Below are 15,166 nucleotides of genomic sequence, written 5' to 3'. Positions count from 1 at the left end.
CCTATAACAAGAAATAAGCCCATATTTCCTGGACAGCTGAACACATGGCTACTTTGCTTTGGAATATTGCTTTTATCCATTATCACTGCAATCTTAAACTCAATGTATAGCACCACATTTAAAATAATTTATTAGTAAAAAAAAAGAAAAAGAAAAAGAAGGAAAACCATGTTGTCAAAATAGCTAATATTCAAAATAAATATAAGTTGCAGACACAAATAGACACAGTGTAAAGTTATATTTATTATAAAGAGTATGAAATAATAATATATATATTTATAATTATGATGGGTAATAAAAAAAACAATAACGTGGTTTTCAAGTAGCCTACAGAGGAAGTATAGTGCCTTTTTTAAAAGTAGATTTTTTTATTTATTTTTTTGGAAAAACGGGGGAAAGGAAGAAGATAAATATCTACAAAATCTGCATGATTGTCAAATTTGGGGAGGAAAACAACAGTCATTATTAGTATGATGTAATAGAAAGGTATAAATCCAGCAGGTGAAGAGGGGGAAGTATTGGTGAAGGGCGGAGGACGTGAAGAGGCGGAGTGAGGGAGAACTCAACCCGAAGGCTTTGAAATCACATAGAGACGTCAGACGCAGTCTAAAACACCTGTACTTATTTTAAAAACTACTCTTATGGCTTCAGATAGCCTATGATAGTCAGAATATTACCTTTTTTATAGGCTGTTCTAGAATGGCGGATTATATAGCATTATAACATACCGGCACTTGAAACTCACTGAAAATGAACAACCTAAAGGACATCTTTACCAGGAGTGCATTTGACACCAGCTGAAGAAGTGATTCGATTGTGGACAATCACGTCGATCGTTTATTTGTAAGTACCGGTAGCCTACTAACTAAGTAGCATTCTTATTCTGCAACAAGTGAATAATATCTTGAAATAAGTAATATATTTAATCAAAGTGCATGAGAGTCTAAATTGGTTGGTCAAACTAAGGATTTACTAGGGAATTATGGTGCGTTCAAGTCATCTCGTAGATCGTATTTACGAGTGGAACACACTTGAAGGCCACCAACAATGTCGTAAATACCAGTGGGGAGCTCGTAATTTTCACAAAAGCGTCATTTCCGCTTTGGTGTTGTGTGTGTGTGTGTGTGTGTGTGTGTGTGTGTGTGTGTGTGTGTGTGTGTATATATATAGGCTATATATATATATATATATATATATATATATATATATATATATATATATATATATATATATATATATATACATATACATATATATACATATAATGATATATACGATATGTCAATCTTTATGCAGTTTCCTACCTACAGTGTGTGTAGTTTCAGTTTCAGTGTAGGCCTGTGTTTTTTTATATTTGTTGAAATTACACATTTTGTAAAAAACAAAAAACAAAAAAAAAAACACTGAACTGACATTATTAATGCTGTCATCTGTTTTGCTATTTAATGTTTGTGTACAAAATCCCAGCACTCATTCTGAATATTGAGAGGCCAGGCAACCTTAAAGACTACAACAAATCTCTCAAATAACTGTGATATAATAATTAGTGGCTACTATACTGTTAATTGGAAAATTAGTAATATGTAGTATGACCCACATATTTATTTGTGACTAACTGTCCCATCATAAGTCACCTGCATATGTTTGACACGTTTCTATAGTTTTTGGAGGATTAGTCACACCTTTTGAGAAAAAAAATGCCAAACAAACACAAGCTGTCATTTGTTTCAATGCGCTGGGTTTACATTCCTTCATAACTTTGTAAATGGCCACTCTTTTCTGGTTTCAAGACGTTCACGGTTTGAAAAACATATTTTATTAGAGTGATGCTGTAGAATCTGCCTGATCTATAAGTTCACACCCAGTTTCAGACGAGACTATGAATTGTGAACGGAAACAAACAGGCACGGCTTCAAGTTGGCTAGAGGAAAACAGGCCTGAATGTTGCAACCTGTTAACTGAAATGATTTGTTGTGATAATCTTTCAGTGTCCTCTGAAGATCATTTTTCTCTTGTCTTTCGGGGTGTGGATTTTGGGTGTGTAGTCTTAGAATCTTATTTTGACGCTCTCAGGTTACCTGCTCAGACAAGCCCCCATAGTTTTAGAGAGATCTGGCTGATTATTCACTAAAGGTCATGTGTCTGAGTTGGTCTGTATGTTGTCCTAGTTCTGTAAACACAAGAGTGCAGAGAGTTTCTCATTTTCTCTTTACGCATGCTGATAGAAGGCAATGACAGTGCTGAACAGGCCAAAATAGTATTTATTTTAGGTTTCCTCCTATTCTGCACATAACTTTAAAACAATGCTTTGAATACTTGTGCATACAGTATGAAGCTGTTCGAGGGAGATTTCCTTGCCAATACAAACAAGTTAGAATACTTCAGAGAGGTATTCAGTGGTCATTCATAGCATAATTGCTTTATGAGTTTAATTGTATTGAACAGGTAAATACTTCTCTTTTACACACACATGCCTGAGTTGGTTGGCCATGGTCATATACCTTTCTCCTCATTGGCATCTGCTGAAAAAAGTGGTTTGTTTGGTTTATAAACTTCTCTGCTTCCTTGTTTTGTCCCGTCTGTTGTTATGGTTAGCCTATATCACTGTCAATCGTTGCTGTTTTGGATAGAGTGGTAAATCCAGAAACTTTGCAGCATGAAAAACAAAAAGTTTTATTCAAATTGTATATGGATTATGACAGAAAACGAGCAAAGAGCGCTCCTTTTATAATCACTGAAGCTTGGTGTTTTGCGCTGTGTTGAGCCGACTCTGACAAACTTAAACACCTCTGATTGGCCATTGCGTTCATACTCAACACTCAACAAGTATGTCTGTGATTGGCTACAATGATCAACACTTCGAAAACACATTGTAAATAGAAACCCTTGAAGCTCTTCACAGAGCGCTTCCACGAATACACACGGGAGCATTCGAAAGCATCTGCCTGTCAGCGGGTACTATGAAAAACATTTAAAAAAATATATACAAGTGCAAAAAAGCATTTCTTAATCTTAAAGTTAATGTTATGTCAGCATTTACGAATAGATTATTCAAACCAAAAATTGTATCTGTTAATATTATTTAATGGACCACCTGAGCTAACATGAACTAACAATGAACAGTTTTATTTTTATTAAATTATGTTAACAAAGATTAATACATTTTGTAACAAATGCATTAATCATTGCTCACTAAAGTTAATGCATTAACTAATTTAATCTCAGAGGACCTTATTGTAAAGTGTTACCAAAAATAGTAATAAATGTATTTTGAAAACAGTTTTAAATTTATATAAATCTTTATTTAGTTGATTTATTTATTTAGTTGATAATGCATTCAGTTGAACTACAGTTGAAAATGACCTCAAACAGCCAAACTGGCAAATTTTCACAAATTAGTTATGTGCACCATCCCTGTAAATCGAAACTGGATAAAGTAAAAAAGGATTAGAGCACCTTGCACTTTAAGAGGACTTTCTTAACAAAGCTCTCTCTTGTTTTTTTGGCTGGCTGCAAATTCCCAACAGGCATCCATAGCAACCCAGTGAAAGCTCTTATTCCAACAGCCATGTGATGTCTGTTCAGAAGAGATATTTCAATACAGTACTCTAGGTGTATAGAACTAGTTTCTATGAAAATAAATACAAAACTGGAAAGTGCTAACCAAAAAAATAAAGAATCTCTTTCAATCGAGTGAGTCACACTCTCATATTTTTTAGGTTTATCGTACTTCCTTTTTTTGATCTCATCTCATTGCTCTGTTTGCCTCTCAGAGTTGCTGTGGGACAGTCTTATAATGATGGATCATGACACACAGTGGCTGTACCAGCTCCTCGCTGAAGTGCAGCTAGAGAGATTCTACCTAAGGATGCGAGATGGACTCAATGTGACACGAATTGAACACCTGAACTACGTTAAAGAAGCAGATCTTGAACAGATTGGCATTAGTAAACCAGGTTTGTCTTTTAAAGCAGTTTTTTATTTGAAGATCATGTTATTTTGTTTTGTGTACTTAAATCCCCTTCATGGCTAAATATAATGATTCTGATATCATTATTACCTTTACAGTTTTTCACAATTGCTAAGACACGTTTCTTGAAGCCTTCACTCATTTTCTCACAACATAAACAAAACCAAATCTTCAAACTAATTACAAAAAAAACTTGACTTTTCTGGATAAAATAAAAATCAAACAATCGGCACAAAACCATTTCACCTGTTCTCTAAACCAAACAAAGCTTTCAGATCATACACACATCAGTCAATATATAAACACTACATAACATTCATTAGACACTACATAGCAGCATCCAGAGCATGTAGTTAAATTGTAATATAAATTGTATATTGTATACAGTAAACACATTTTGCAATTACGTAAAAAGTATAATCACAACTTGGTAAGGTGAATATATTGTACACTGTATATATTTAGCAAGTATAGTGCTCTATATCCAGCACTTGCATACTGTAAAATGCAGTAGTCTCACTACAAAAGGTCATAGAAAACTAAATGAAAAGCTTCAGTACAATCTTGTTTTTTTGTTTGTTTTTAAACGACAAAATCCAGTCCAGTACAGTTTTTCACAATTGTTAAAACACTGACTAAACTCTGTCCTCTGAACCCAATTCTCAATTGCCTAAACCACTTTGTCAAATAAATCGCTCTTTCTTCAAAACCTTAAACAAGTTCATGCAGTTAGACACCATTTGCAAAACACGTTTTGCACTGTGATGCACTTGTGTTGCAAAACAGTAACACAAGTGGCAAAAGTGAAACACAACTACCACACAGTTTTCATCGTTTACACACAATGGCCCAAAATTGTTCACGGTTGTTTGTAATGATGTGATCAAAACAACTGTCCAAAATATGAGCCAGTGTGCACAGGTGCACTGAATGTTGATACCAACAATTGAAGGAAACAATCTGAGAGGGAGAGGAGGAAGAGTATGTGTAAGAGGTGGTAAACAAGGAAGATGAAGATGAGGAAGAGCAAGGGACATAATTGCCTGTGATGTGGACAAGGTTCTCAGGCCGAACCCAGCATGAATCTCTCTTTGACCTGGATGTTGTGGTTGGACAACTCTTGAGTTAGCATGCTTTTCATTTAGAGTTTTTTTTTTTACCTTTTGGACATGAACTTAACATATTTGACAAATATGTTTAGGCAACTGAGCATTTGGTTCACAGAATGGGGTTTAGTGTTTTAGCAATTGTAAAAAACTACACTCTTAGAAAAAAGTTTCAACCGTGTTCTATAGCTATAGGGTTCTGTATAACCATAGGGTCCTTGACTCAATTTTAAAGAACCATTTATGCCAAAAAGGTTCTGTATAAGATGAAATGTCTTAAATGATTGCAAAATTCTTTCATGTTTAACATGTTATTTAAAAACAATTCTAGTCAGTGATAAAGCATGTTTACAAAACTTTTTTTTTTAAATGAATTAAAACTAAATCCATAAATTGATCCCATGATGGAAACCCCTAGAAGGTTCTATTAAGTTCCTTTAAAGTTCTATATAACCTTTTCTTATAACGTGTAACATGTTTGTTAGGTCTGTGTTTTGAATTATTTTCTTAGCTTTGTATTTATTGGGGTTTTCCTGTGATTGTTTATTTTTTGTGTGTGTGTCAAAAGGACAGCGGCGATTATGGGTAGCCGTCAAACATTACAAAACCAACATGCGACCACGGTCGTGGATGACGAAGGTATAGTAGTATTTCACATCTTTACATTCCCTCTCTGTTTATTCACTCACTTAGCCTACCTGTGATAATCACTGTCTGTTTTCTGCTAGCCCTTCAATGCTCGCACCCCTGAGGGAAGTGAGCAGTGTAATGGTGTTGGGTCAGGCCAGGGGCCAGAGACAGGCCGCACGCTCCCCAGTCTTATCCAGAACAGTGAACTGATCTGTGGGGAGAGGCTAGGCTCAGGTTCATTTGGGGTAGTTAGGAAAGCAGAATGGCACACACCGACTGGACGAGTGGTGAGTACTCTATGCCAAAAATGAGTATCTACGGATGTCCTCTTTTTGTCTATCATGATGCTTAAACACAGAAATAAATGTCACCCTAATTGTCATGTTTCCCTCTTTTTAAGTTGCCTGTAGCAGTGAAAACCTTGAGGAGTGGATCGTGCAGACAGGAAGACATGGTGACTGAGTTCCTCCAGGAAGTTTCAATCATGCAGTCTCTGGACCACCCCAACATTATACACCTCTATGGTGTTGTCCTTACTCATCCTCTTAAAATGGTAAACATAACTTTTCATCTAAAATCATATTCTTTACTAATATTTGATTCTTTGTATGCATATACATGGCATATAAACGACTTATTCCCTTTTTTACATTTGTTTTATTGTAACTTTACTGTTTATTGTATCATTCCTGTTGACAAAACATTGATGCGAGTGTGATATTGGGTTTTATTACATGGCTTGGTTGAATTCTAATGTAGAATGCGGTCTGTTATTTCTTGATAACAGACCGCTGCTAAGTATAACAGACCGTTGCCATGTAAAACAGAGCGTTGCCATGGACGCAGGATTCTAACCGTAGAGACGGAACAGACTATTTTCTTTAGCGGAAGCCATATAAATAGTTTTTAAATCAATAAATTCCTTTTTAATCAATATTTTGTGTCAAATTATTGATTTATTTGGTAGGTAGCCATGTAATAAGCGGGATAATGTACAGCGAGGCGGTTGTTATAGCGAATACAACCCCTTCAGGCTGATTCAAGACCGAACAGCCTGTCGGTGTTGTATTCGCTATAACAACCGCCTCGCTGTACATTATCCCTTACTTATATAAAAGTTCAATAAATAAGAAGTTAATATTGGGTATCTACATTTTAGATACAATATTTCCATTCACTTTTTTTGTGCTCCGCTATGGAAACAAATGTTCAAATTAAAGCAGAATGAACCACTGCACGTTCCTCAATGAATCAGCGTATTTGAGCGAATCTGTTGAACGAATGATTCAATGACTCGCTTGTAAAGATCTGAATTAATTGTGTTTCTGAACGAAACGGTTTATTCAATGATTCAGTAATTCACTCTTAAAGGTAATAACTTTTCGCTACATACTGGCGTAACAATGTAACTAACAGAAAGTTCAATACAAAATATTTTTTTAACAAGTATAACATCTTGGTGCATACACTGCATTACTTTTTGGTAATTTGTATTTTACTTGACATTAGTTTTTTATTTTACATTATTGTAATCACTCTTAGATAGTGCAGTAAAATAAAACTGTATAAATTTGATATTGTTTAAAGATGTACACTACTGTTCAAACACTTGGGGTCAGTGTTTGGGGTCTTTAATTTGAAAAAAAATATATATATAAACAAGGATGACAGTAAATACATTTATTATGTTACAAAAGCTTTCTATTTCAAATAAAGGCTGTTCTTTTGAATGTTCTATTCATCAAAGAATCTTGAAAAACATTTTTTATCATGGTTTGCACAAAAATATTAAGCATTTATAATCATAAGAAGTGCTGGTGGTGATGCTTAGATGGATGACATAATTACACTTTTTCTTTTTTATCAGGTAACAGAGCTGGCTCCTTTCGGTTCTTTATACGACACTCTGCGTATACGACAGGGAGAATATCCTCTTTCGCGACTCTGGCTCTTCAGCACACAGATTGCTGCAGGTATGGAGTACCTAGAGTCCAGACGCTTCATCCACAGAGACCTTGCTGCCCGCAATGTGTTCTTGGCTGCTAGAGAGCAAGTGAAGATTGGAGACTTTGGACTAATGAGAGGCTTGAATCTGAACAAAGACCCCTATATCATGACGCCACACAAACGCATCCCCTTCGCATGGTGAGAAACTGAATTTAAGCACAAAAAAGAGTTCTGAGTACAATTTCAGAAAGCAAAGAGTAGAAACAGTGAGCTTCATTGTTTCACTGTTACCCACTTAGGTCAAGGATAGTAATTCCAGCCTCCTTTCTGTAGGTGTGCTCCTGAGAGTTTGCGTGTGGGTTCTTTCTCTCATGCTTCAGATGTCTGGATGTTTGGTGTCACATTGTGGGAAATGTTCACTTACTGTGAGGAGCCCTGGTTGGGACTGTCTAGCAGACAGGTATATAGTTGGTTTGATGCAGTTAAACTGTAAAAAAACTGTTTTGTGTTCTGTTTCTGAAGTGCAGCTGTAAACGCCACTATTTACATTGGTGACTAATGGATGCGTGTTGTGTTGTGTAGATTTTGTGTCGTGTAGAGCGGGAAGGTGAGCGGTTGGAGAGACCTCCAGACTGTCCTCAGGAGTTGTACTCTGTAATGCGCAAATGTTGGGCCTGCAGTCCTGCTGACCGACCGACCTTCTCACAGCTCACCACCATGGTAGCGGATGTAAGTGTTAAGCCTCTGCCTTTCATTAAGAACATAATCTAATCTCATTAATATACACTGTTCAAAAGTTTGGGGTCAGTAAGTATGTATTTTTTTACCAAGTAAATGCAGCCTTTATGTAGCCTGGCTAACGCCAGACCCAATTCTCGTTGAGACTTGGGTCTGGGAACCACATGTGCATTTTCTCGTATTTGAGGCGTGGTTTACGAATGCGCCGGCGCCATTTATTGGGTGCTAAGAATGTCTATCGAATGCGCCTGTACGTAGCTCATAGCCAATCGTTTCCATTATACCAGATGACGTATGTAGAGAAATGGTTTAACGCCAAACGCTGCTCTTTTTTCTAAATAAAATGGCGATCTAAACTACTTAGAACAATATCTAAGGCTGCATCAAAAGGTAGCTTCGCGTCTGCTGCCATGTTGACTCCATAGATATAAACAAACTGCTTTGTTGTGTCGCAAAGATGTCGGCATCGTCTTGCTGCTCCCTCCCCGTTCTGTGATTGGTTCCCTAAACGAGGCGAAAATCAGGTCCATGGTTTCCAGACTGCCTTTCAGCGAGAATAAAATCGCGCTGCGCAAAGGCAGTCTGGGGAAACCCAGGCTAGCCTTTATGAGCATAATCATACCAACCCCAATTTTTTGAACTGCACCACTTGTGCTATTGATATTACAAAAGATGTATCTAAACTCAGGATGTATTCTTTCTCTAATTTCTCTCTCTTTAATGTATTTTCAGGCACAGCCAATGGAGGTTCGTGCCGTGAAAGATCTCATAGATCCCAGAAAACTCTGTCTACAGGCGAATGATCTAGTGACTGTAATAGACCATGGGTAAGAGAGCCCATGGGCAAACAATATTTTAATTGATTTTTAATTTGAATGTATTTTTCTTTCTTTCTTTTTGTTTATTTTTGATATTGTCTATCGTTTATATTCTATATGGTCTATTTCCTTTACCTTATGCTCTTTGGCAGTATTGTTAACAGTCATGCCAATACATCTTAGTTGACTCTGACTCTGATAAAGGTCGTCGTGGGTAATTATTAACCTGTCTCCCCTTCCTTTGACTTAGTAGCATTCCATTCATAGTTCAACCCTTAGTTTCAATCAACAAAGAAGTTTTGTCAGACTCTCATGCAAACCACACTTGGACAGTACAAAAATTCAACATTTGACAACAAATTCCTCATAATTTAATAATTACAGAAAAACTAGTTACCAATGACTTTAAACAGTTTTAGATACAGTATATATTAGTGACATTTGATACTATTGAAATAATTAACATATGCAATATGCATTGGCAGAGAGATGAAGTTTGGAGTGCAAATTAAGAACACATGTGTTAAAGCAGGCCAAGACTTGACAGAAAAGGGAAGGTGCTGTGGCTCATTCATTTAAATGTATTTGTAAATTAAAAGTAGAGAAACCAAATAGGGCTTTATGGAAGTCATCTTAGATGCTATAAAACGGACTATGCTATGCTCTTCTGTATCCTCATAGGCTGGAAATTTGTGAGTGGAAGGGGCAAAACCAGAGAACTCTAAGTGTTGGCTGGTTCCCCCCTGTGTTAGCTGCCCCCGCTCTCACAGCAGCAGCTCCTGTGTCTGGTCCGACACGCAGCTGGGCCACCCCAGAACGAACAGATGAGTGAGTGACATTTTAAATTAAGTTGTAAACTATAAGGGACGGGTTGAATTTACCAAAGAGCTGAATGTTACTCTAATGGGACGGTTTTTGTGACTTTTGCCATTCAATGTGAACTTTTCAGCTTCAGACGTTGGAGGATTCCATTCGCAAGAGAGAAGCCAGACTCAAATCTGAAGAAAATGTCAGGTTAGAACTTAATATATACTGTAACAAACGTCTCAGATTATCATTTGAGTATTATTGAAGGGTTGAACGTACTACAAAATAGGCTGTTGTCTTGTACACATACACTAGCATTCAAAAGTTATGGGTTGGCAAGATTTTTTAAATAAATTAATTCCTGTATTCCTAAAGGATTCATTAAATTGATCAAAAAGTGACAGTAAAGACTTTCACATTGTTCAAATAAATGCTGTTCTTTTAAACTTTCTATTTATCAAATAATTTTGCAAAACAAGTATCATGGTTTCCACAAAAATATTAAGCAGAACTGTTTTCAACATTGATGATAGTAAGAAATTTTTCTTGAGCACCAAATCAGCATATTAGAATGATTTCTGAAGGATGTGACTGAGGACTGGAGTAATGCTTTGCCATCACAGGAATAAATTACATTAAAATATATTCAGTAATAATAGTAATAACAATATTACTGTACTTTTGATCAAATAAATGCAGCCATGCTGAGCATAAGAGACAAAATCATTAAAAAATGTTTACCAACCCTCAAATTTTTAACGATAGTGTATCCAATCCCATTCTGTGTCCTACTCTCAATCTTCAGGCATATCGATTAGCCTGGAGTCCATCCTTGATGTTTCACAAAACAAAGGTCAAGGTGCTGGCGGGAATGGAGCTCAGAGACCCGACCCACGCAGACTCATGCAGAGTAATTTGATGAAAGACCCCCGCAGGTTTAGTGATGCTGTTGTCATCCCACCTCCACGCCCACCACCCCCCAGCATCAAATGCATCAGCCCACCAACCACCAGCTTCAAACCCCAGATGATGTTCCATGATCGGAGAACAGTAAACCCAGCTGGCTGGACCCCTCTGACTCAACCACAGCTACAGACACAGTTCCAATTCCAACCACAGCAGCAGTGTTTAGGGACTAACAACCTTGTCAGGATGGCACATCTGGCCAAGTCAAGCCCTCAGTTAGATGATGGCCTTGAGAAAGAGAAGGAGAGAGAGAAAAAGCAAGAGAAAGAGAAAGAAAGAGAGCGGGAGAAGGGAAGGGAGAGGTATCCACCACAAGTTAACAAGGAAGCAGTCCTAGCACAGGTATGCAGATTTCTTCATGTTCAACATCTTATAAATGTGATTTCAGTACTATTTATATAAAATTTTATAAAGAACTTACAGATATTAGTTTATATATATATATAGAATTAGTTTATATATACAGAGATTACAATTCAAATGTTTGTGGTCAGTAAGGTTAAAGTAAATAATTAAATATGATTTCGCCGGTAGAACCGGTGTCCTAGTTACACCCCTGGTCTCCACCTCCAAACTCAAGGTGTTCTTTGCCCTTCACCATGTTGGTTCTGCCACCGCTAATTTAGTTTTATCCATATCCACCGGGATGCTAGCTCTGCCTGTTTGGTAATGTTTCCTAGCCCTGCCATCAATCCCAAGCAGTTCAAGGGTCCTTCAAAGAGACCAAAGCACAATATCAGGTTTGAGGCTAATATGGATTATTTCCTCTGGAAATTTGAGCTGCTTTTTAAGGTCTGACCGCATCTCCCAGTCGTTTGCCGTGGCCAGGACTCCTTTACTCCTCATCTCTGTTGTCGTGCTCTCCCAAGACCTAAGGAACTGAATGAAACAAAGCCCCTTAAGAAGTTGTTTCGGCTTCTTTCTTGCCACAAGAGTTAAAATTAGGTCATGTTGCAACTTGCCACCAAAATTTCCCATCCACCAAACTTGACCTCTCGAGGAGTGGACATGCTCAAGGTTAGCTGGCTTTCCACTGAGCGTGCCACTCTGACAACCCCCATGTATGGAGAAAAATAAGAACACAACCGCACACTGTTGACTTTACTCTTTTGTTTTATTCAAAGCGAACAATGCGTTTCACTTATAGCGTCCTCAGTCAGTCCCCATGTATGATTTGATGGAGTAACTTAATATGGTAGTCTTCCATGTTCCAGATGTCCTGCCAGGTCAAAAACTTCTCCCGCACACTGCTTATTCATGGCGCTCCTCCGCCTCCCTCAATGCACTGCTGGCTAACCACTTGTGACCTGTTCTGATCTCAATGTCCACCTGACGTACTCTTGGGTCTTTACTGTCTCGCAGCATCATCATCGCCGGCCATGTTTTTTATACCTTATACTCCACCACTGATGTTACTGGCAGCTGCATCTTGCTGCCTGAACTTTACAGACCTATGGAACAGAAGATTTTCGGAATGCCCTACCATATCCTCAAATAGTTGTCATTGAGGTCTGCCTGTGTCACTTCCCTAAGCTCTTCACTGGCTTTTCTTGAACCGTTGGAATGGTGTCCTGCTTGATCTTAAAGCGAAACCAATCCTGGACATGCCCCCTCCTCAACACCAAACTTTGCAGTTTTGAACTCCATCCTTGCCCAATCAGTGAGCTCAACCAAGTCCTAAAAAAAAGTTATATTTTTGGCAAATGTACAGGCCCTTACACACCAAAAGTGAAATGAATAAACCTCAGGCTGAAGGAAATGTAAATTCTCGCCTGTACTGTAGAGGACACAGCTCAAACAAACCTTTCTGCTGTGCTGCCATTCTGGATTTCAAAAGAATATGATGCACGAGAAGAAAGTTCTACACTCTTACTTAAGCAATAAAAACTAAAAAATTAAACACAAAAGTGATGTTTATCTAGAGTCATTTTTGCTTATTAGTATGGTTGAATTAGATAATCAAAGGTCAGCAGCTAAGACATTGGTTAACAAAGTGAGATTAAATAAATAAAATATATTTGTGTAATTCAACATTTAATTACTGCAGGTTTGCGTAATATTTTGCATTTCACTCCTTTTATTAATTTTAAGAAATACTCAATTGTGCAATAGCCTACTTTTGGTGCAAGTTTTTGCTCACATTTAGTCTAGAACTACAATAACCATCACACAGTGCACACAAACACCATTGCACTTACTCCTGATTTCTCTCAATATTAGGACAGAAGAGCTGTCAGTTAATGAATGGAAAAAACAAAAATACTTTTATTTGTTTTTCCTTGTAAATGTATAAGTCATTTGTTTGTTTTTTTGTGTGTAATATAATTCTCTTTTGTCATCAGGTTCAGGAGGCGGTGCATGGAGTGACCATCGAGGAGGCTCAGAGAGCTCTGCATCGCAATGACTGGAATCCTGCACGGGCGGAACAGCAGCTTAAAGTAAGAGAGAATTAACACTTGTTCAAAGTAAATTACTTCATACATTGCAAACATTACTTTGATTCTCAATGTCATTCACTGTAATTCTTTTGATTTTTCCTTGCATTATCAGACAGACCAGCTCTATTACATGAATCAGTGCTCTCGTGAGGACTGTCAGAAAATCCTCTCCCGCTACAACTGGGACCTGCATGTGGCAAGCCGTTACGTATTCCGACTGGTTAAAGACAGAGAAGGAACTGCAGCGGATAGACGAGGAGAAAGAATTTAACGCAAGACAATGTTAACCATTCAGATTGTTCATAATTATTGAGGATTTAAAGTTTTTTGGGATATCACTGAATTGTCAAGAGGTCACACAAAAACTCTGTTTTTCTACCCTGATCAACTTTCCATTCACTTCCAATGTGAAACTATCTATAGTGACTGTATTATTTGCTTGATGGATAAACTGTTGATATCAGTTGTTATTTTACATCTGTTTGGAAAGACAGCATAATCATTCGTATTAAATGCACAATGTTTTTTAACAGATGTCAGTCCAGTTGCCATTGATAACTGCTTGTTAATTTACATTTTTTTTGTATTCAAATTGTTATATGTTTATGTGATGAATTCAGAGACTGTGTACATTTATATGATTTATAGAATGTTAAAAAATATTTGTATATGTTTAATAAAGTAAAATTAGCTTTTTTGCAGATTTTTCATACAATTATAAGAAATTTAAACATAGGTTATGGAAAATAAAATGCTGTGTATTTTCCATAGAGACGACTTGGTTTTTCACCAGTGTTTTAACAAAAAAATTCCACATAAATACCAATGGTGAGGTACAAATGTGTAGCCTATATTTATCACAAGAACAATGTGTGCCATACAATGCTGACAGAAAACTACCAATACGTTATTGTTTCTGCAATTGTAAAGCATTTTAAACCTGTGCTTGTATTTCGACATTAAAACAAGTCCTCATATGGTACATGAATCATGATGTCCTATTCATTTTTACATCAATACTATAATGGGAAGTGCTGAGGCTGAAAAGAAGAGTTGCTGTACCCAAAACAACCACAATGTGTCATAGTATCACAAATATATTTCAAAGAGTTATTAATGTAGGCCTAGCTACTTCCATTCTACTGTAAATATTTGTTCTGCAAGCATAATATAGTGGCACCATATTATCGCAAGGAAACCTTGCTGTCTCCAAAACTTGCCCAAATCGAGACATTTTTAACGGACAAGATGCCAAGCCAACATTGGATTTCTCTAGGTGATGTAGCAGTCTGCAATTTACTCGACTTGACCTTTCTAATGATGAATGAACTGAATGAAATAATCTCTACTGAGTCATTATTTTGAGTAGCCTACTGTTATTGCCATGTTTTTGTCTTTACACATTGGAAGATGTGTACACAGTCGTGTGTTTCATGCTTCTCTTTGGCCGAATGTTAATTACTTGACTGATGGTATTATTGACTTGATCATGTGAATTAAGAGTAACAGTTGTTGCATTTTCGCCTTGTGCAAGGTTTTTCTTGCCAAAAACATCAAAATTGTTAAAAACACCAAAAATTAAAAACATCAGCCCAACACATGATACATTTCTGTTTTATTGAAGATGTTACCTATCCATTTGAACAGGAAGAAAGTTTTTATTATAATGAAAGGATGTGTGACTTGGGTGATTGGGACACAAACGTTAAGGATTGGGACAGCATCTGTTCATTAATTTAGGGTAGT

General features: G+C 36.9%; 1 protein-coding gene across 1 annotated transcript; it reads left to right on the top strand.

The window, feature by feature from the left end:
- The first annotated feature begins 517 nt into the window (after nt 1-517).
- On the top strand, nt 518-14,406 carry tnk1 (tyrosine kinase, non-receptor, 1). Its single transcript, XM_079600449.1, has 14 exons — nt 518-843; nt 3,774-3,956; nt 5,645-5,715; nt 5,805-5,993; nt 6,107-6,259; nt 7,574-7,851; nt 7,987-8,113; nt 8,236-8,382; nt 9,124-9,218; nt 9,891-10,037; nt 10,159-10,223; nt 10,822-11,324; nt 13,325-13,420; nt 13,533-14,406. Exons 2-14 carry the CDS (start codon nt 3,797-3,799, stop codon nt 13,689-13,691), a joined length of 2,190 nt encoding a protein of 729 aa, XP_079456575.1. The 5' UTR covers nt 518-843; nt 3,774-3,796; the 3' UTR covers nt 13,692-14,406.
- The last annotated feature ends 760 nt before the right edge of the window (nt 14,407-15,166 follow it).

Source organism: Phoxinus phoxinus (genome assembly GCF_949152265.1).
Source record: "Phoxinus phoxinus genome assembly, chromosome: 2".
Lineage (NCBI taxonomy): Eukaryota > Metazoa > Chordata > Actinopteri > Cypriniformes > Leuciscidae > Phoxinus > Phoxinus phoxinus.
The sequence above is the reverse complement of the archived record's forward strand: the minus strand, read 5'-3'. Positions and strand labels throughout refer to the sequence as shown.

Coding starts and splice junctions, on each gene's coding strand:
- tnk1 (XM_079600449.1), top strand. CDS start 3,797: ATGATGGATCATGACACACAGTGGCTGTACCAGCTCCTCGCTGAAGTG. Junction 5,716..5,804: donor CACGGTCGTGGATGACGAAG/GTATAGTAGTAT, acceptor GTTTTCTGCTAG/CCCTTCAATGCTCGCACCCC. Junction 11,325..13,324: donor AGGAAGCAGTCCTAGCACAG/GTATGCAGATTT, acceptor TTTTGTCATCAG/GTTCAGGAGGCGGTGCATGG.